General features: G+C 37.1%; 1 protein-coding gene across 2 annotated transcripts in view; it reads left to right on the top strand.

Moving 5' to 3' along the window:
* The window catches only part of LOC149412320 (neural proliferation differentiation and control protein 1), a 97,325-nt gene that overhangs the window by 63,472 nt on the left and 12,195 nt on the right, over window positions 1-21,658 (top strand). For both annotated transcript variants that reach the window (XM_089645810.1, XM_089645809.1), the window contains exons 2-3: window positions 4,124-4,498; window positions 7,073-7,286. In XM_089645810.1, the coding sequence (XP_089501936.1) occupies window positions 4,124-4,498; window positions 7,073-7,286 (589 nt within the window). The remainder of the gene's footprint in view (window positions 1-4,123; window positions 4,499-7,072; window positions 7,287-21,658) is intronic.

The following is a 21,658-nucleotide window of genomic DNA, read 5'->3' as shown; positions in this document are numbered from 1 at the left end:
GAGAAAATCGCCTCAAGGGCGCTTAACAACTTAATTTATGCATTTAATTTTTTTCCTATCATTTAGACTTATAACTTATTATTATTGGCTTATAACTAAGTTCCATAGCTAGTGACATAACTAGTGGCTTATAACTAAGATTAATTTCGAGTGATTTACAACTAAGACTTTTAACTAATGACTTAAAACTATACATATTTGTATGACCGAGTGGGTATTTACACAATACCGGTATAATACCACTTACAACTACGGCTTAAACTAGAGATTTACGACTAACATATATATTTAAGTTTATAATTATATATTGCTATGATTTCTGGCCGTGGTGTCAGTGGTAAGGTATAAAATATTACAAAAATAGTTTACGCATAATAAATGGTTATTAAATTACAGTGGGTAGTCAAGGAGAAGTATTTTTTTATAACGTTTTCTTACCCCTGTCATACATTATCTATTCACGTATGAGTAATCAGCAAAGATATCACTGAATAGTGACAATATTTTACCAATTAAATCTCCACCGGGTTACTAAGTATTAACTTTACGATATTTTTGACATAATTTAGAAATAATTTTAACCCATGTTTCTAAATTATTTAAAAAACTATCGTCAAGTCAATACTTACTAACTTGGCGTCTTGAAATTAACGCACCTTTTCTACCCAAAATTTATAGGACAATCTAACTATTTTCAGCTCGGAACAAAATTTCCATCTTCGGCTATGAGAACTGAAATATTCATAACTGTCAATAACTAGGGCGAGACGTCATTTTATAGCCAATATAATTAGTTTTTACCTTACCCTAACCCAACCTAATCTAACGCGATTTTTAAATTAAACATAAATAATTTCGCAGTTAGAAGATTAACGAATCATTTGTGATGTTTTTATTTTTTATATAGTTTTTAAACAAAATTGGTTATTTTCATTTAATTTAAAAGGACACAACAAAATTAATATCCATTATTGAAGAAATTTTTTTTCATTATATTATTTTATTATCATCAAAAGCTTTTCTATCTCTACTTTTACTAATTCTATCATATTCTGAAACGGTTTTGAGCCCTACGTAAAGTAGTTTATCTACTTAGTAAAACTTAAGCTTTACGGTTTACAGGAACAGACTTACAAGTTTTGTTTGTAGTCATATGATAAATTAGCAGGAAGGAGTATTATTTATTATTTTAGTTTATTATTTTAAATGCGCAAAACTTTTCTTCCTTATTTATGTCAAAACAAAAAAAAATCACAGATGTTCGCTTCTTCAAAGTCCAGAAAGAGTGTTGTCACATCCCTTTTTAACATTTTACAAATGCGTCATATTAATAGATGTCACATACATAATATATAGATACACACTTTACAATGCTTTCGACTAAAACGTTTTATATTTAATTGATTGGTAGCGCGGTAGGTTGAAAGATAAGTTATTATTATAGTCCAGTCAAGATGTACATCCGTGCTTGCAAAAGGTCCAGTCATTCTGAATTTGTTTATGTTGTTAGGACCTAAACCAGTATTAAAAAAAAAAATTTGCAACTTCGAAAGTGCTGTGCGAGCGGCGGTGGCTTCGTGGCTCTATATGGGGGTGACATCGCGAGGGATACTTTGGATTTCCTGAGGTATAAGACGTTTGTCACTTCAACAAACATAAACCTCGCCCGTTTGCCACCGACGGAAGATGCTGCAGGCCACCATGCAGCAAGGTGCTACCTCCAAGTGCAGAAGTGGCGGGGAGTCAACTTGAATCCCACTGAATGGGGGTGGAAGCTGTCTTCTCAAGGACTCACCCCCATCCCCACCACGATGGATCCCGCACCTACTGCCCTTTTGCGAAAAATTTCATGTAAATGCAAGAAAGGATACTCTGGGAGCTACTCGTGTAGAAAGGCTGGGCTCCACTGCTCAGTTCTCTGTCAGTCATGCGGCGGCAAATTTTGCATTAACGTCCCGGATGTGGAGCTGAAATGCTCGGACAATGAAGATGACCCGACTTCAGACTGGGCGCCTCTCCCAGCTAAGATAAAAAGAAAGACATGATTTGGCAACCAAGACACAATACCCACATGATTTATATTAGTTTTATTTTTTGTGTACATGTAATTTGTCCTTATAGTAGGTACCATGATGTTGGTACAAGCATTTTAGTATGTAGGTATATAAAATAATGTTTGAAGATGACGTAATTCCCGATAGATGTAATATCTTTTCTTTTTTTCATCAAAAATGTGTTAACTGTTTGATAAATAAAACCATAAAAAGACGTGAGAACAGTTTATTTGCATTTCACCCAAAATTCACTTATGACTGTTTTTGGTTATCTGCCATTTTTGAGAGAACCGTTAAGTCTACAGATATTAATTTAGTTTCAAATGAAAGCTAATTAAATTTACAACAACTTTATTTCAAACAATATTTGACGTGGGATGCGTATTTTAGAAATTATTTTACAAAATAAGTGACCATTTCGAAAAAATTTCACTTTTCGGAAAAAATTGCCTATTTTTTAAGAACTGTATCTTGAAAACCAATGGCTTTATATAGCTTGCTTTGGTATTAAATTATAGAAAATTTAGTCTACTTCAAAAGTATGTATACGGACTACACCGGTCAGACCCTTTCTTTACTGAGATATTGAGCAAAAACTGAAAAAAATCCGAAAATTTCCTGGTTTTTTAGGTCCACCGCCGCTCGCACAGCACTTTCGAAGTTGCAAATTTTTTTTTAATACTGGTTTAGGTCCTAACAACATATAAAAAATCAGAATGACTGGACCTTTTGCAAGCACAACCCCCTTTTCATGTTTAACTTGACTGGACTATTAGTGTTTGTAAGTTTTATAGCTTTTTAAAATATGAGTGTAAAGAGGAGCTATTCAGTTTGATGAATAAAAAACAATTAAACCCATATTGAATAATGTTTTGATGACGTTAACAATAGCTTTCACTGTAAGAAATGTTTAAATCCTTAAGCTAATTTGTTCGCTTTTTGGAACAGCTCACGTGGTCTAATAGAAAGCGTTGTGTTACCATTCATGGTTAGAAATATGATCTAAACGGTGTTAGAAAGAGAAAATACCACGCTTTATATTCAAATCAACTACAGAAAAATTAAAATGTACCCTTCCATGAAACCAAAGGTACTGACGGCAATTTGAGAAAAATTTATGTACCTTCGTGATTTCTTTATTAATTATTATTTATATAAAATGAAAATAGACGAGCTGTAATTACAAATTTTATTTTTATTTTTTTTAATATTTGTCATTTTAGTCATAAGGAGAGCTATTTTTAAAACTTTAACTAAAAGTTTATGTAAACTTTAACTAAAAGTTTACATAAAAAAAATTAATAATTTAAAAATATATGTTTATTTCTGATGTATAAATTAAAAAAAAAAAAACAATTTTAACTTTTTGGATGAGTTTAGAATTATTCAATTTATTTTGTTTTATTACAAAGCGCAAATACCCCGACTGTCTGACAGAACCAGAGAACTGAAGGGTTAATATCTTCCTATATTTAGTTCTGAGAAGACTACGGAACCGCATAAACCGCAATATTTCACACCTAATGCACGTCATATCTTATAACGGTACAGAATTACAAATCTTTATATACTATTATAAGTAAGAGTATAAACTATGTATGCAGTTGGCGTTATTTCTTTTTTACAAAAAATATCACTGTTTTATTTCTATTTATAGCGACATAAATACTGGCAGAACATATAACAACGGTGACTTCGTGACTTGTGGCATGCCCAAATTGCAAATGATACTTGATAATTTATAATAATGTTGCCATTAATTTAAAGTCCTCAAGTCTTAACACATTACTAATTACAATTACAATAACAATTAATACATGATAAAACACGGAGAACATCATCACGTTATGCGTATGAAGGCACTCAGTGCTCCCTAGGCAAGCTTGTGCTGAGGAATTAATTTTACCAATTTGTTTGTGTACTAAAATGAATTATGTTACGATTGCTAATTATTTCGGTGTGGAAATAATATTATTATTATTGTGTATTAAGATGTTTGCTATGAGTTTGTATTTGGATGGTGCATAATGTTGAATTGAAGGATAACAGTGGCATTTGTTGAATCGCAGGCGTTCCGGCCATGGAAGAAGAGATGGACGGAAGGGAAGACGGCAGCGAGGACGCCAGCCCCGCCATGGCCCGCCGCATCATGCTGCAGATGCGCAAGTTCGAGTCTCAAGGTCGCCAGTACCCCACCGTCCACATGCCGAGCCTGCGCAAGCTCTACACAGAGTACAAGAGACAGGCCGACAAGGACTATGACTACCAGCCCATGGGAGAGCCCATCCGCCCCTACGATGTGCCTTCCGATCCCGAGTTCACCTATCGCCTGGAGAATGAGCAGTGGGACCCGAAGAGCCCGACGCAGAGGTCCCCGTTCGCGCTGCCGCCGCCCGACCAGCACTACTACCGCCCTGGCTCTGGGACGCGCAAGCTCAAACCTGGTCAGTCTGGCTGAATCCTTTACACAGTCGGGGTAGTCTTCGTGCTCTTCCTCTTGCTTCTTTAACCAATGCTTTGCGGTGTCACTGAAGGAGGAAGGGCGACAAGTTGTTTTTTTGCCCAGTAAGTCAAACAGCGAGCGTTTTACTGTTGGCCGTGAGAATTTAAAATATCATCGACTGTGGTTTGGTAAAACCCTTCAAGCCGCTAAATGACAACTTTTCAGGAGACGACAAAAACTAATATTTTCCAACCCGTAAAATTAATTCAAAATCTTGAAGGTTACATTAAAGTGGTAAAAGATTTGAGGATTGAGTAATTTCATCCACGGTTTTGTAAAGATGACCTCAAAAAAATTCACCTAAATTTAGTTTTAGTTTTATAAAAAAATGTCATAAACAGGAAAAATAGCCCTCACATGTTGTACTTTGAAGATTATTCTATGTGGCTTGAAGGGTTTTACCAAAACACAGTCGATATCTGACGGCGACCGGTTCTTGGTTGGAGTTTAGGATCACACCGGTCCATTTTGCAAGATAGGACTCAGATTTTGTTGCACCGTTTCTGCGATATTTTAACCTAAAGACAAGTAAAAGTAGGTATTATTAACTGTAACATAATGACTTGTTAGTGTACCAATATATTTAGTTATTGGTCGATTTTCAACCCTGTTGGTAGTTCCTTTCATAACCTAACCTCACCCAACAATCAAAACCAATCTCACCTTTCTTATTATACACTCACTTTGTCTCACCTTTATTAAATAAATTATGGTTGAAAATCGATGCGTTCATTTTAAATTGACTTTAATCATTTAAAATAATATTGACAACTTGTAATGAAATTATAAAAATAGAATATTTTTCGAGTCTCAATTGCGACCATTCATTTTGTATTTTCGGAATTTATTCTATTTTTATATTTTCATTGAAAGTTATTAATATTACTTCGAATGATTAAGGACGGGTTGTTTTGGAGAATTTGAACAATTCATCAAATTTCAACGTTCATTTCTGGGTTCTGTGAAAGTCCTGTTCAAGTTCTGTTATTATATCATTATAAGCTAATTGCTTGACAAAACTGAAATTAAAACAGAACTTGAAAGAATCTTTGACAGAACTGGAAAATGAACGTTGAAATTTGATGAATTGTTCAAATTCTCCGAAACAACCCGTCCTTAATGTTACAACGAAATTTTTACTTCAACAAGTTATGGCTAGAAAATAAAATTAATTTCTTAACAGCAGTGGCACTGAAATAGAATTCACACAATACACTGATTGCACCTGAACTCAATTAGGTACTGCGAGTCAATTTGAAGTTTTGTTTATTTTAGCCACAAAGGATTTTTCACTCAACACAAAATCGAATAAAAGCGATAAAAAATAAACTGTATTGAAAAATGCGTCCATCAATAACTTGTTGATTGTTTCTTGTGTAGCGATGAAAGAGTAATTTTATACTGCGATTGTTTTAATTTTAATTTGTGCTGTTCAAAGCAGCTATGGTATTTTTTTACGGAAACAGCGATTGTTCTAATATAATTATTTTGAAATTACTTTATTAAAAGTATTATACTCATTGTTTGTTATTTTAATCATATGTAAATACGTGATAAATAATTAGAACATTTATGATAAGATTAGAGAACTTGAAACCTCAACATTAGTAGGAATATTATTATGTATAATTTTAGGTTATGTTAGTTTTTTGATAGTACCTTTTCACTTGTAAAGGAAATAATTATGCTTATATAATTCAAAACGTTTGTTTTTATTTAACCATTTGGGTAATTTATTGTGACACTAATTTCTGAGAATCCAATGGACTACCTTGTACAATAATCTTGTGGAATTGACTGAATTTTTCGCAACAAATACCATTTTATCATCACAAAAAAATTTAAACCTTTTAGCCTCTAAAAGTTCCAACCTTTTTAGCTCATTTTAAATTTGTTTGGAGTTCATTAAAAGTGCTTTAAAATAAACATTACCTTGGATTTTTTGCAAATTGTTTTTTGGAAACATTAATCCGTCCCCGTTTTTTGCGGGGTAACCACAAATTTCACATTTCTCAGTGACATTTTTTTAAATCATTTGAAAGGTTTCCCATAAACGTTGATTCTCGACCAATTTAAGCTTTGACCCAAATTGTAATCAGCTGACAAGTATAACAACACGACTGTTATGTTTATCTCTCATCACAATTTGATCAAAAAGCGATATGGGATAAAGTTCGGCGTTGAACGGAAACATTCAAGTGTCCAAATATTCAAAATAGCACTTATGACATCGTCATAAGCCACAAAATGTCAAACAACCTGGACTAGTCCTCTATCATCGCATTACCAACCTTTTTGGCGTTTAATAGATATTGTAAAGTCTGCCTTTTTAAAAAGATAATAGAATAGAATGTCAACAATACTGCCGTGTTATGTAAAAGCTCAGTGTTTTCCTTTAGACTCTAAAGAAAGACAGTGTGTTTTGTTTGATTTTGCTCGGACGGAATCAAGTCCCTTGAATAGAATTAAGTCCCTCAAATAGAAACAAATCTTGAACTAATCTCGCTGCTTATAGAACTGAAGCGAGGTTCGGGCCTGGAGCTGGGCCCGCGAATGCAGCCGGGGCTGGCGGATGAACTGGACTTCGACTTCGAGGACTCCTTCTCGGAGCCGCGCCAGCCACGACAGAACCCCAACCTCGCCGCCAACAAGCTCAACAAGCTGATGAACTCCAACGACCTTAACAATCAGTTAGAGAACCTGGAGAGCGGCGAGCCTATTCCTCAACGGTAAGTCACAAATATTCTCAGTAACTACTTACATCGGGTCCATGATGAAACAAACAAATAAGATTAAAATTAACAATCGACAAACCTAGGTATTCTAACCTTACTTAAACCAATAGAACCTAACCTATTATTACATATTTATATTGTTCTCTTGTTTGTCACTGTTCTGTTTTATCCGTTTACAACGTATTTAACCTAAATCTATGTCATTTTTAGGGATTCTGTGTGAAGTTTTCTGTTGAGAAAATTAGGGAGTGAACCTCGTTCTTGGTAAAAATTATGTTGTAGGAGAGAGGAATCGGAATCGAGAGAGACCGGCAAGTCATTCGGCATCCAAATTGTCGAACACAAGAATAAGTCGTTGAAGCGACCCTTTCACACGTGTTGAATATCAATCGTCTACAAATATATAGGTGCGCGTTTGGCGAGTTTCCTGGCTGTGCACCGAGCCTAAGGAATCAATGACGCAAGTTAAAGTTCACAATTTCTAAAGAGCAAAAGGTCTAATCGACTCGGTAAAAGTTATGCTTTGCGACCCAATATAAAAACTCTCGTCAATACCTGTATGTGAAGTGTGAAATTTTCCATATTGCGCGAAGGACAAAGGCCCTGCAGTGGGGTGTGGCATGTCACACGCGACAAGAAGCGTAATGATACATGTTTCAATACTCCGTATCACATACTTTCTATTACCCAACTATCAAAATGTCACAAGTTTTGTGACACAGTAGCAAACAAGTGGTCATCTCATAATGTGAGAATTTGTGCGTCGATAATGATTAATTTATTTTAATACAGACGGCACAGCATCTGCCATTAATATAAATACAGGGGTAAAAGGTATAAAACTATTAATTATGGAATAACTAAAAAAAACTATAAGTACAAAAGTATTAAACTATATACATATGAAAGTAGGTATAAAGAGTTATAAAAAATGAATGTATGCTATGCTATTGTTTCAATTTGCAATTCAATATACCTACCTGTTACTGATTTGTGTCAAGAAGCAGACATTAATTTCTTACTTCAATATTTGGCATTGACACAGTTGACATTGTTTCGACCCGCCCTACAAATTAATAAGTAATTAACTCTCTTGAAAGAATTCAAGAAAATTATTATTTATGAATGCTATGCTTTTTTTCAATTTGCAATTGATGACGAGATTACTTACGGACTGAATTTCGTGAAAATTGCTAACGCTGGCTTAACCTTACGAGATATATCAAAATAATGTAAAAAGGCATACATAAAAGTCTCCGATGGTATAAGTCTCCAGATATACTTGTCGTCGGATATACTTCAGCTAGTCTCAAAAAAATAACAAAGCCGCTATCCGCGTCTGTCTGTTTGTGCGCATAGTTCTTCTAAACTACGGAACGGATTTTCGGATTGATAGGTTTTTCACTATTATTTTGAAAATTTCTTCCGGAAGGTTTATATTTATACTATATGCATATATACAAACCTAAAAGTTGATCAAAGTCACCGACCAACGCCGGGTACACGTCAGCTAGTATATAATATTAGAAACAATGGGCTCGCGACAATAATAGTATGGGGTAGAAAATCAATTAATGAATAATATCATTTTTTGATAATTTGGCTTTATGTAGGTAAGCAGTAATATTGTAATTTTACAAACTAGATCCGATGCTCTATGTTCAACCTCTTTCAATATTGATTAGTTTCTAGCTTCTGCTCGAATCTTATTTTGTGCTAGAGGATCCTTTTTTAGAGTTTGAAACCGTAAGTTTTTAGGTAGGTATTAAAAATCATGAGGAACGCCGCAGGAAATTACTGCCTGATAAATATAGTTAATTTTATTATTTTCAAGCCCTTAAATAGAATCTAGTTCCTTGAATATAACAAGTCCCTTAAATAGAATCAATTTCATTTAATAGAATCAAGTACCTCGGACGGAATCAAGTCCCTCGAAGAGAAACAAGTCTTGAACTAATCTCGATGCTCACAGAACTGAAGTATATATAGAACTGCGAGTGAAGCGTCTTTTTGGGAAGAGGAAGGAATGTCCAGAGCCGAGATGTTGAACTCAATAACAAAAATGTCTACATTGTACAGATGTAGGGCGCGCGTTTTGCGTTTTCCCCGACTACGCACCGGTGCCGAAAAGACTAATGATGCTAGTTCATCGGAGCATCTTCCATTGAAATGCCGGTAGAATAAGGGCAGCATTCCCACCTGACGCCTGTGTTCTAAAGATTGCAATCCGTTTGTTAAGAAAGGGGTATCTATGAAACGGACCTTTCGTTCCTGGATTCTTCACAGAGTCGAGGATTTTTTTTTTAAATATTGTGGCTCCGAACCGGACGTTAATATTATTGTGACCCATTGACAAATCCATTGATATTTTATGATTATAAAATCTCTACGTAAATATGCATTAGCGAAACAAATACATTAAAGCGTATTGAATTATTTTTCCAAATTGTTTTTTTTTATAAAGAAGATCTTATGTATCATGATGTGATGTCTTTAAATTGTAAGAAAAATGTATATTTTTAGCAAAGATACTTTCCCGAATCTACTCACTTTATAGTAGACGTTATTTCAGGACATAGATCCGAAAGAAAACCGATCGTTTCGCTAACTCAATCAAGACTTATTTACAATCAAGGCCGCTATTTCCGTAAAAGAGAATTCGTGGACCTGAAAGCATCTAAAGACGTTTGTTTTTGTTAATTAATCCTTACGTGGTAAAAATATATTTTACCACTATTATTTATGTCATACACACCTTAAATATATATTTATAAAGTATGAAATGTAACCATTCCTGGCCACATTGGTCCTTTGTCCGGCACGAACGTGTAACGAGCTCGCGCCATGAATATAGATCAGTTGCAATTCTGTTCCCGTCGGTTCCCGCAATTCCATTAACCCATATAGGTACCGAACAGTTAATGCACAGTTAATATTTGCAAGTATGGTTCATTGGTAAAAGCCTATAAGGCAGAAATCGTTTCCCTGAATCATTTTCCCAAATGAAGATGAAAGAAAAAAATATTTGGTTTTTTTATTCAATCAACCAAGAAGATACCACCAACAATTCTTTCTTCCTCTATTGTTAAGTAACTTTGTAACACGACATTTTTATGCCCATTGTAATGTAGGTTAGAAAATAATATTTTATTTATTTATTTAAATTATACGCCCATGCGGGCTTTTACGAACATGTGACTTACATGGTAAATTTAGTGGAACAGTGATCATGAAGTAAAATTTGCCAAGAACCCCTGTAGAAGAAAAGTAGTATACCAACCTTAATTATTATTATTGAGGTATCTTATTTTAGCCTTCTTGTAACTATATTCCGTGCAGTTGAACACATCTACAATGTCTGCACAAGTATTGCCAACTGCACACAATCTAGGTACAAGCAATTTTCTAAATTATTAAGTCCTGATTTTGTTGTAGCAATTAAAAAGAATTTTCTATCAATTAGTTCTATTTAGTATGTTGAATTTGATTATGCTCTGTAAAGCAGGGCTATCTATAATTCCATTGATATATTTTTTAAATAAAATTCAAGTACTGTAATTTGTAATTTCTATAGATAAACCGAGTTTACAGTTATTATATCTTAAAAATTTATGCTGATTTTCTTCAATGGAAATAAAGGCCTATTGTTTTAACTTCTCTTTGTTATATTTTGTTTATCGTACAAAAATTCGGTTATTGTTTTATATATTAAGTGGGTTGAGGTTGCTCCGTCTTGTTTTAATAGGAACTCAATTTTCGATGTACATTTTATCAAAATTGAATAGTAAATAAAATAAAAAATTACGAGCAGTATGGTGTCTTGTTATTGTGTTGTGATAGTTAAATGAATACTTTAAAGCTCTATCCAATGGTGGAAATTGCGTCGTGTGCTGATAACCGTCGGATTGACCTGTGCATTCCATAAAGAAACGGCTATAATTACAACTTTCATAACACTCACCGTTCGAGTTTGGTTTTTGTGTTTCCTAGGCAAAATATTGCTATAATACTACTACTACTAATACTACTACTACTAATACTACTACTACCATTACCACTACTACTACGGCTACTACTACTACTACTACTCAGAATTAATTACTTCTAGTTATAATCGGATGGCATCTTTGACTGAGTTTTGACTTTGGTTTTTATGAGCAATAATTATAAGTACCCATACAAATTGAAAAAAATGTCTTAAGTGAAAATACTCGTAAATAGGTTTAATTCCCGTCGGCGCCATTTACTTTTGCTCGGGAGGCATTTTCACTAATTTTATGGATATTTCAGAGAAATAATTATTGCTTATAATAATTTGTTATCTTTTGGGCTATAAATTTAAAAAAAAAAGAAAACATTGGTTTATCATTAAAAATAATAATCTCTGACTGGGGTGGAGAATCAGAGGTCGTCCACTGATAATATGGGCTGACGATTTGAAAAGAACTACAGGTATTCATGGGCCAAAGATCGGAAAATCTGGACAAAAATCGAAGGAGGTCTGTGTAAAAAGAAAATGCTAGAAGGCTTACGAAAAATAAAAAAAATAAAAACTATTCAAGCAAGTGTAAAACCACATCAGTTTGAGATGTGGCATTATTGTTGGGTGTTTCGAACACGTTATTGCTGGGTATTTCAAACACTTCAAAATCAAACTCGAAACGGCAGTGAAGTTGTGGGCGCGCAATATGTAAATGTTTCAATACACGTCATTATGTTTTATAGTGTTAAAGAAGCAGTCAAAAGGCTAGTGACCAATATGGCATTTGTTTACCCAGTGTTCACTTTTTGCGGCAAAGGCATGGTGCGTGCCTCGCATAGCAATGAGACTTTAAATAATGGATCAATCTTCCTTACAGGACTACGATTGACTCTTGGTTGATTTTTTCAAGTTAATTACGTGTATTTGTTTGTTTTTGAAACTCAATGATCATGAGTGAAATATTTTATAAATACTCTTCATAAATCATACAACTATAATATCACGTACTCGTTCTCAGGTCTGCGCTAGTTCAATATAAACCAGAAGGCAGATTATATTCAGCAATAAGAACATTCTGAAAGATAAAAATAAAACCGAAACCAAACAATTACCGGAGGCTTGTGAAAATATGGCTTATTATTATTATAATTTAAAAAGAAGTTACAGATACAGTTACAAACTGAATGCTGTAAAAATGAGATACCTAAGGCGTATGTGTGCTAAAACCATGTATGATCGTGTGAGAAATGTGGAGAACCGCAAAAAATGCAAAGCTGATATAAGCGTAATGAGTAATATTAAGAAATAAACGCTCAGATGCTTCGGACAATACAGAGAGAATGAACTAAGAAAGGAGTGTAAGGATAATATATGACCCAAATGTGAATGGTAAAATAAGAATGGGACGCCCAAGAAACAAATGGCACGATGGAGTGAATGAAATACTTGAGTCGGGCCGTGTCAAGAATCAGAATAATAGATGAGTATGTATGAGACGACGTATGAATGTGAATGAGGCAAGGAGTGTGTGCCAAGACCGAGTTGTTTACCCCTGCGGGGAAACTGTATTATGGTGTTTGTGAACAGTGAGATTATTAAAATAATTTTGATTTAAGACGGGTGTTACACGCACAGTCTGGCATCATTCCATAATCTATAGAATGACGTCAAACTGATCTTTATTGACTGATTGACTGGATTAATAGATCGGCTTGGAATTATGGTCTAAACTGATGCCAGGATCAGCGTAAACTCATCTAAAGTCATTTTAAAATCAGCACGATTCTGGATAGTAAGATCTGAGGGAAATTTCAAAATGAGTAGGCCAGCTATAGAGAGAGCGATCTTAGCGGCAACCTAAAAAATATGTATCCAAGTATTAAAAAAAAAAATTGACCAAAAAAAAACCTAATAGTAAGTATCTCTGTAGCACAAAACCAAACAGAAAAAAGCCATTCATTGCGGAATATGTTTATTGAAATATTTATTAATATTTATTTCCGTTTCGGTTATAAGGTGCCTCTTATCCTGCCACTCTTATTGCTTATAATTTAAAGAACTCCGTATTATTTATAACATTTTATGAAAAATAATGAATTTTACAAAAATATTTTTAAAAATTCTGATTTTTGTGTGAATACCGCACAAGAGTTCTAATTAGTCAAATTGGGAGGCTGAAGGAAAGAAGGGGAAGGAGGTAGGGAAGAGGAATATTTTGAAGTACCTGTCTAGAGTGGGTTAGACTTTCAATACCGCCCTGATAATACTTGACTGGTCACAAAGGAATGGCAACAAATTGTTACCACTGGTAACCAATGCTTTAGCCGTATTTGGTGACCAGATATTAAGATAGTAAGGTACCTCCCCGCCATCCGATTCCCATCTCCTTCCCCTCCCCACTACCTTCAGCTTCCCAATTTATCGAGGAGGTCATAGTCCCATTGGTTCCAGACGGTTAGGAGCAGTTGGACTCTCACACGGAACCCACATATGTAAAAAAATAGATCTGGTCGTCAAATACGACTAAAACCAATATATTAGTTGATTATGAACGGTGTTCGTTTACGGGCGTAGAACTAAAGAGTATTTATTATTCTGTTAGTGTTTTTATTGTATTTACTATTTTACTTTTCTGTTTACTATATCTGCAACCGTGCTTACTACTATTGTTGGACAGGAGGCTTTGAGGAAAATAATTTTCCTCAGGGCCTATATCATCTTTGGGGAAGCTATGTGGAGGGTATTTTCGAATAGATGAAGCAGTAAACACTGGTCTTGAAGAGACCCATGCTGTAGGGGGGGAGGAATCATAGAGGCCCGCAAATCGTTCCACTGCCAAGCTGTTGAACTCAAGAACGAGTCGTAGAAACGACCCGTTCTCATATGACAAATGTCAAGTGAGTACAAATGTTAAAGACAATAAACATCTAAATATGCTCAACAACATAAAAAAATCACAATACAAGGTGTAAAATTAGCAGATAGTGAATAAAATCATTAATCATTTATATGATATCAGATTCTGAAACATGACTTGAAACACCACTTAAGGGATCATCCGATATAAATATTTTGTCGTGCCCGAAGTAGGGTCTAATTTATCTTACATCGGGTGAAATTGATCAAACATTTTCGAATACCGAAATTCTTTCTGGAACAGACAATCAATTTAATTGGCCAGTCTGGGGCCTAGTAGTTAAAATTTCTAATACCAATTGGCCACATCAGTTTTCTTTCAATCGTAGTGGGTGTGTCTCTGTTCGTTGTACGGTGAATTTTGTCTAATTTCGGATGAAGTTTCTTGAAATAATCGAAATTCTTTCTTTTCTGATGTGGTTTACCAACTGCTCGGAGCCAGTTTTCTCTACTATTACTATGGTATCCCCGTTATGAGCATTTTTCACTCGCTCGTACTGTATCTTCCTTGGTTGTCCCCGACATCTTCTAACATTCACTTATACGTCATACATTCTCCTTACGACCCTTTCTTCGTTCGTCATGCCTCATTTTACCACAAATAATTATTGAATTCGGTCCGGTAGTTTTTGAGTCTTTGGGACACATATATACGAACATTGTATTTTCCTTATATAGATTGAAATTTGAATTAACATCATAATATAAATCATTTTTATTCAATTTACTAGCGTAAACCTAATGCGTATTTAACAGCGCTGCCAATCGTCAATCAATTTCACTAGTTCGTCTGGGAAAAAAATACTGAAATTTCAAATGACTGTAGATCACGCTTTAATAGAATTTTTGTTCATTGATAAGCGAAATGATTGTGCAATATCCCTATGTACGTACACTATAAAGGGTCGAAGTGACCCGAAGTGTTTTCTCGAATTCCCGTTGGACCTATATTACCTATAGACATATATGTAGTTACTCATGTCTATGAATGAGCCCATATTCAACAGTTCCAAAATAGTTACTATCCGAGATCAAATGCAGCTCTTGCATGCTGAGTAATGGTCCTGACTGTGTGTACCACAGAAGAAACAAAACAATAGAAGTGTATTCTGGGCATGTCCGCGTCCCCGAAGTAAGCTTATATTTTCCTCAGTTATGGTGAAAAATAATATTTTCAGATGTCCCAAATGCTCCCGTCTGTCCAAATCCAGTAGGACTGTGGCATTCTCAATTGAGGCTGAAAAGAGTAATAAGTAAATGAAGGAGATGGTTAAGAGAAAGGTTGGGAAGTACCTACCTGGATATTCAGATCTGGTCACCAAGCAAGGCTGAAGCCATTTCAAGCAATACTACTTTTCCTGAACGAAGTCCACTGATGCAATACTGCACCGAGAAAAATTACTGATATAAAATATTGCTAATCTATTAAGAATCTCTTTTCGAAATTGATTGAAGGCCTATAACGAATGAGTTGATAGGTTTCATAATAAACTTTCAGAATAACACAAATGTGTTACCGCGATGTTGGAACACGTTCTCATATAAAATGATTATATTTTCGCATTTCGTCATTTTATATTATCAGGAAAAACGCAGGTACACAAACACGTATTACGTCCATGAATGTCAAAAAGTTTATTATGAAATGGCATGCAATCCCAGTTCAATAGGATTTTAATAAATCAGCAATACTATTTTTCCTCCGTGTGGTGCATCACCATGGCGATACTGACGGTATCTACCACGCTGGTATAGATTACACTTCTAGGAATTATCTATTCATTACTATGTTTGTACTAAGTGCATTTTTTTTAATTATACTAGGATGAACATGATAGCAGTAATGCTATAAATATATTGGCGATAAATTGATTAAAATCATTCCCAACAATATAACGCGGGCCACAGACAGCTGCGCACGGCTACATTTCAAACGTGTCGTGGATTTAGCTTCGTTCACTATGAGCTACCATTCAAATCCACACATATAGCGGGCCACGCGCACCGTACTCACGGCTGCGTGGGTATGTGACGTCCAGGCACGCCACCTACGGCAGGCACGTTTCTCCACCGCTCCCGCCATGACTGCTGAGATGCCACTGGGCGTTTTCGTGGCGTAGCTCAGCTAGCAATGTGTAACCACATCACTTTATAAAGCCAAGTAGTTTTCATGTCAATCGTGGCCGTGGACTTCGTGCGCAGCTGTCTGTGGCCCGTTTAAGGCTAATACGAGTAGGTACTGTATTTAGTATACTGAACTGAGTTTCCGCTGGAAATTAAGTTGCCCCGAGTTAAATCAAAACCACCGAAACCCAGGCCGGGGTACTGAATCAAACCGACCACTTATTTGGTGCATGGAAAATTTACAAGATGAAAATATTAACATTATAGTTCCAAATTTCAATATAAATGTTAAAGCAAGTGCAGACACAAAAAAAACTGAAATCTATTATTCAAACTGCAGGGATGAAACAATTGGTTAAAGATTTCACACGAATTACTTAATCTCAAATAAATTCAACTTACATGTTAATGTATCAGATAAACCTAAAATTACCGACCATTATATGATTAAAATTCTAACAAATGACAGAGAAAATTACAACTCCGGTAAAGAAACACAAGTAATAACATTTAAAAATCACAAAAGATACAATAAAGAACTCTTCATTCAGACCTTAGAAACTATTAATTGGAATGAAATAAATCAAATAAAATATAACAAAAAAGCTGACCGAATGAAATTAAACACTAAAAAATCCATTTATGAAGTAGTTCCAGAACCGAAGATACGTAACTGAAACAATAATAAACGGTACATAAAAGAACTACCCACAATGCACTAATGCAGCACGATAGAGATACATTTTACAAAAGAGCACGCCTTACTAATAGTACTATGTATTGGAATTACTTTAAAAAGCCAGAAACAAATACTCTAAAGACATAAAAAGAACACATAATGAGTACATATAAAATAAAATAAACTCAGAAGAAGGAGATCCCAAAAAACTTTGGAAAAGCATAAAAGAATTAGTACATGGTGACAACAAAGACGACATAAAAATAGTAAACTTCCCAAAATCTATAAACGAAGAAAACATGACTAATAGCTTTGGTAAATATTTTATAGAAAGCATCACTCAAATTAACAAATTAATACCTAACCTTGTTGTCAACCCCACAAATGATAATAACAACTCAAACAAAGAATTTTTGGTCTTCTGAAAAATAAGTGCAGAATATTTATTTAAGATTTAAAAAAAATTAAATCAAAAAATATTTCAGATGGATTAACTATTAGTTTGATAAAATATGCTTTTCCAGTAATTGGATCTACTCTATTAAATATTATTAATCAGACAATTGAAGAGGGAAAATTTCCACAGTCATGGAAACTATCTACTATTATACCGGTCCCAAAGATTAAAAATACCAGAAAATGTGAAGAATTTCGACCAATACACCTTACCGAAATATAAACAGATACGTGAAGTGATAATAAAATACATGAAGATGATACATACACAGTAAACGAAAACAAAAGACAATAATAATAATATTACAAAAAACATAATGAGACTAAAGTTTTTTAAAAAGGAAAAATATATTTGAATATATAATTTTTTTATCTATGACATCTGGATTTGGCTCCATCGCTTGTAAATAGGTCCCTGCCAGAAGTGCAGTGCTGCGATCACAAGACCGTTTTCGCTCGTGGCTAGTCGCGTTCGAAAGCTGGTGATCCGTTTTTTCATTAGTGCTCGGAATCCGGGAGTACGTCCTTCTACAAACATCTCAGTGGCACTGCAGTACCAGGACAGCCCAAAAAGTATTCGGTAGGAATTGTTGTACTGTACTTCCATTCTTTTTAGAGACGCTTTGTTGAAGTTGGTCCACAGCTCCGATTTATATAGGCTCATGCAGTATGTGTTAAAAAGTTGCCTTTCTGCTTTTGGTCTACACTTGTTAAATCGTCGAGAAAGCATAATAAAAGAACAAATTTTGCAATTCTTAGATGAACACAATTTTTTTATTTTTTATATTAACTCCACACAGGAGGCCCTGAAGAAAATAATTTCCCTCAGGGCCTATGTCATCTTTGGGGATGCTGTGTGGAGGGTCTTTTTATGGAGAGGAAGGAGTTAACATGGGTCTTGAAGAGTCTCATATTGTAGGAGGGAGGAAACACAGGCCGGCAGTTCGTTCCATAGCCGAGCTGTTGAACTTAAGAACGAATCGTAGAAGCGACCCGTTCTCATGTGACAAATGTCAACCGTGTACAAATGTTGGGCGCGCGTTTGGCGTGTATCCCGACTACGCACCGGTGCCGAAGGGATCAATGACGCTATTTCCTCAGAGCATCTTCCATTGTAATACCGATAGAACAAGGACAGCATACCTACCTGACGCCTGTGCTCTAAAGATTGCAGTCCGTTTGTTAAGATTGGGGAATCTATCAAACGGACCGCCCGTTTTTGCACAGAGTCAAGGGTTTTTTTCAGGTACTTAGGGGCTCCGCACCAGAGATGGCTGCCAAATTCGACAGTAGGGCGCACTTGCGATTTGTACAGGGTCAGCAGTTGTGTACTATTAAAGTATCTGCGGGCCCTGTACAGTACGCCCAGCTTCTGAGAGGCCAGCTTTACTCTGGCTTCGATGGAGCCCCCATACCTGAGCTGGTCACTTATAGTTACACCAAGCATATCAATGGAAGGCCTGTTCGGAAAATTGCTTCCGTTGAAGGAGACTAGATTATCATTTAGATCCCTTTTAGACGTAATCAGACAGGATTGGGTCTTTGAAACATTAAATTCGACGAGATTATTTTTACCCCAGGAGAAAATACTCTCGAGATAACCGTCCATTCTCTGCTTCAAAGCCCTCCGAGCCGTTGGAGTTTGTGTGCCCTTTGGGGGCTTGTCAAACAAAAAGCTATCATGAACTGTACTGTCATCCGCGTAACAATGAATCGGTGCACATGTCAAAAGGTCATTGATGTGCAACAAAAACAAAGTCGGAGACAGAACCAATCCCTGTAGGACGCCAGCATTCATAGAGTGTGAGGATGAGGTGAAACCGTCAGCAACTGCTTGAATCGACCTATCCCTTAAAAAGTCAGCAATCCACGTACACAGGGATGCGGGAAGTCCGTAAGAAGGCAATTTGTTGACAAGTACTCGGTGCCAGACCCGGTCAAAGGCCTTGGATATGTCTAGTGCGACCGTTTGGGTCTCACCGTGACGTTCCAGGCACCGCCCCCAAACATGCAACACATACGCGAGAAGATCACCGCACGAGCGGTTCCGCCGGAATCCGTATTGACGGTCGTTGATAATTTTGTTTTTCTCGAGGTATGTGAGCAGTTTGTCGTTGATCACACGTTCCATCACTTTGGACAGAACTGATGTGATCGTTATGGGGCGGTAGTTGGCCGGGTTGGAGCGGTCACCTTTCTTGGGAATAGGGTGAATGACCGCTTTTTTCCAACCAGAGGGCACAGTGCCACACTTCAGGGACATTTTGAAGAGCTTTGTCAAAACTGGAACTATTTCCGCAGCACACCTCTGCAATACCAGGGTAGGTATTCCATCAGGTCCACTAGCTTTGTTAACATCGAGCCCCCGTATAACGTGGAGTACATCCCGATGCCGGATCCTCAGCTTTTTCATATAGAAGCCGCAGTGAGAAACCGACGGCGGAACAGCACCTCCGTCATCGAGGGTCGAGTTTTCCGCAAACGTTTTCCCTAATAAGTTAGCCTTTTCGGTGGCGGTGTTTGCTAGTGAGCCGTCAGGTCTGGTAAGAGGTGGCAAACTGGGTTTGCAAAAATTCCGAACTATTGAGCCCGCAAGGGACCAGAATGCTCTGCTGCCATGCGGGCAGGCAGCCAGCTTTTTGCTGATCTCCATGTCGTGTTCGAATTTTGACCTATTAATGATTCTCTTGCATTCCTTTGCCGATTTGTTGTATGCTGAACTGCTTTCGGGCGTTCGAGATGTGTTGTAGGCTCGGTGAGCCGCGTTTTTTCGTCGAACTGCTTCGGAGCATTGTCGACTGAACCACGGCTTTGAGCCCACATCAGTTTCTTTAGTAGTCGATTGTATGAAGCCATCCATCGCCGATTTGATGACTTCACCAATCTCCTGGGCACATATTGAAGGGTCCGAAGTCCGAAAACAAACAGCTGACCACGGAAAGGCGTTGAAATGGGCCCGCATACCGAACCAATCTGCTGACCTATAGTGCCACACTTTTCTCCTCAGCCTCTCATTGGTTGGTCTGAGGCTAACGGGGATTGATGTCGTCACGAGTCTGGACATCAGGAACCCTTGTAGGCTCCTGAACCAGTTGCTCTAATCCGTAGCAAATGGCAAAGGATTCCGCCTGTCGGCCAGCCGAGTCCGTTGGGCCTGAGAACTTCAACCATGGTTCGTTATGAACATTGAAGTCCCCCAGAACAATAAACTCGGCCGAAGGGTAGCGGGGCAAGAGATCATCAATAGTATCTCTCAAATGTTTGAAGAGCTCGGAAGTGTCTGATTCGCTATGGTTCGGTGAGCGGTATAGACATGCGTAGAATCTTGCCGTATTGGCAAGATTGACACGCACCCATATTACGTCGAATCTGGAGTTTTCCAGACTCAATAGTCGTACACAGTTGACGTCAGCTCGACTATAGAGGCAGACTCCTCCTTTGAGTCGGAACTTGCTTGCAAGGGTAAAGCCCGGGCAGTCCAGATAGGAGGAGTCTGGCGGCTCGGCTATCTGAGTTTCGGATAGGAAAAGAAGGTTGGGACGTTGGGACAAAAGATGGTGATGAACAGAATTTAAATTAGTGTGCAGACCGCAAATTTTGGCAAAATTTACCAACAGTTTTGGCCCGCACCGGGGACGCCTGCTACTCGCCGCTCTAATGATGTTAAGTTTGTTTTTATGTATATTCATAATTTTAATTTTTTTAAGGGTATGAGGTGAAAGGAAGGTCTGGAATGGAAAGGTATGAGGGGTGGGTAGGAATCTGGGGTTCAGGCTGTCCAGGAGTGATGAGCGTTTGGTTCCAGCCCACCTTCTGCGGTGCTAGGCGATAGGCTGGGAGAGTCCGGCTGGAGAGGGCATCCAATGCGCCCCAAACGCTGCTGCTGGGTCCCCTCCGGTCACGAACCGGCACAACAGCAGTGGCAGGGTTTTTTCACTCGCTGATGGGGCAGCCCACCCTTAGTCGTGAGCCTGAGAATCGGGCCCCTGTACTATCGAGCGGCCCGGACAGCGGTAACCGGTTGTAAAGGGTCTCCCTCAACCAGCATCTCCCAACCGGCCCGCCACGCAGAAGGTGGGCCGACGCACCCGCCACCAAGACTTGGGCAAACCTTAACCCATGAACCCGGGCACCCCTGCTAAGTCACCAAACGTAGCGAACTACTTGGGGTGACCTGTGGCAGAGGTGTTGGTCATCCAATAAATGGTT

This window comes from Hesperophylax consimilis, chromosome 23 (genome assembly GCF_061612785.1).
Source record: "Hesperophylax consimilis isolate HC1 chromosome 23, BYU_Hcon_1.0, whole genome shotgun sequence".
Classification (NCBI taxonomy): Eukaryota; Metazoa; Arthropoda; class Insecta; order Trichoptera; family Limnephilidae; genus Hesperophylax; species Hesperophylax consimilis.
The sequence above is the reverse complement of the archived record's forward strand: the minus strand, read 5'-3'. Positions and strand labels throughout refer to the sequence as shown.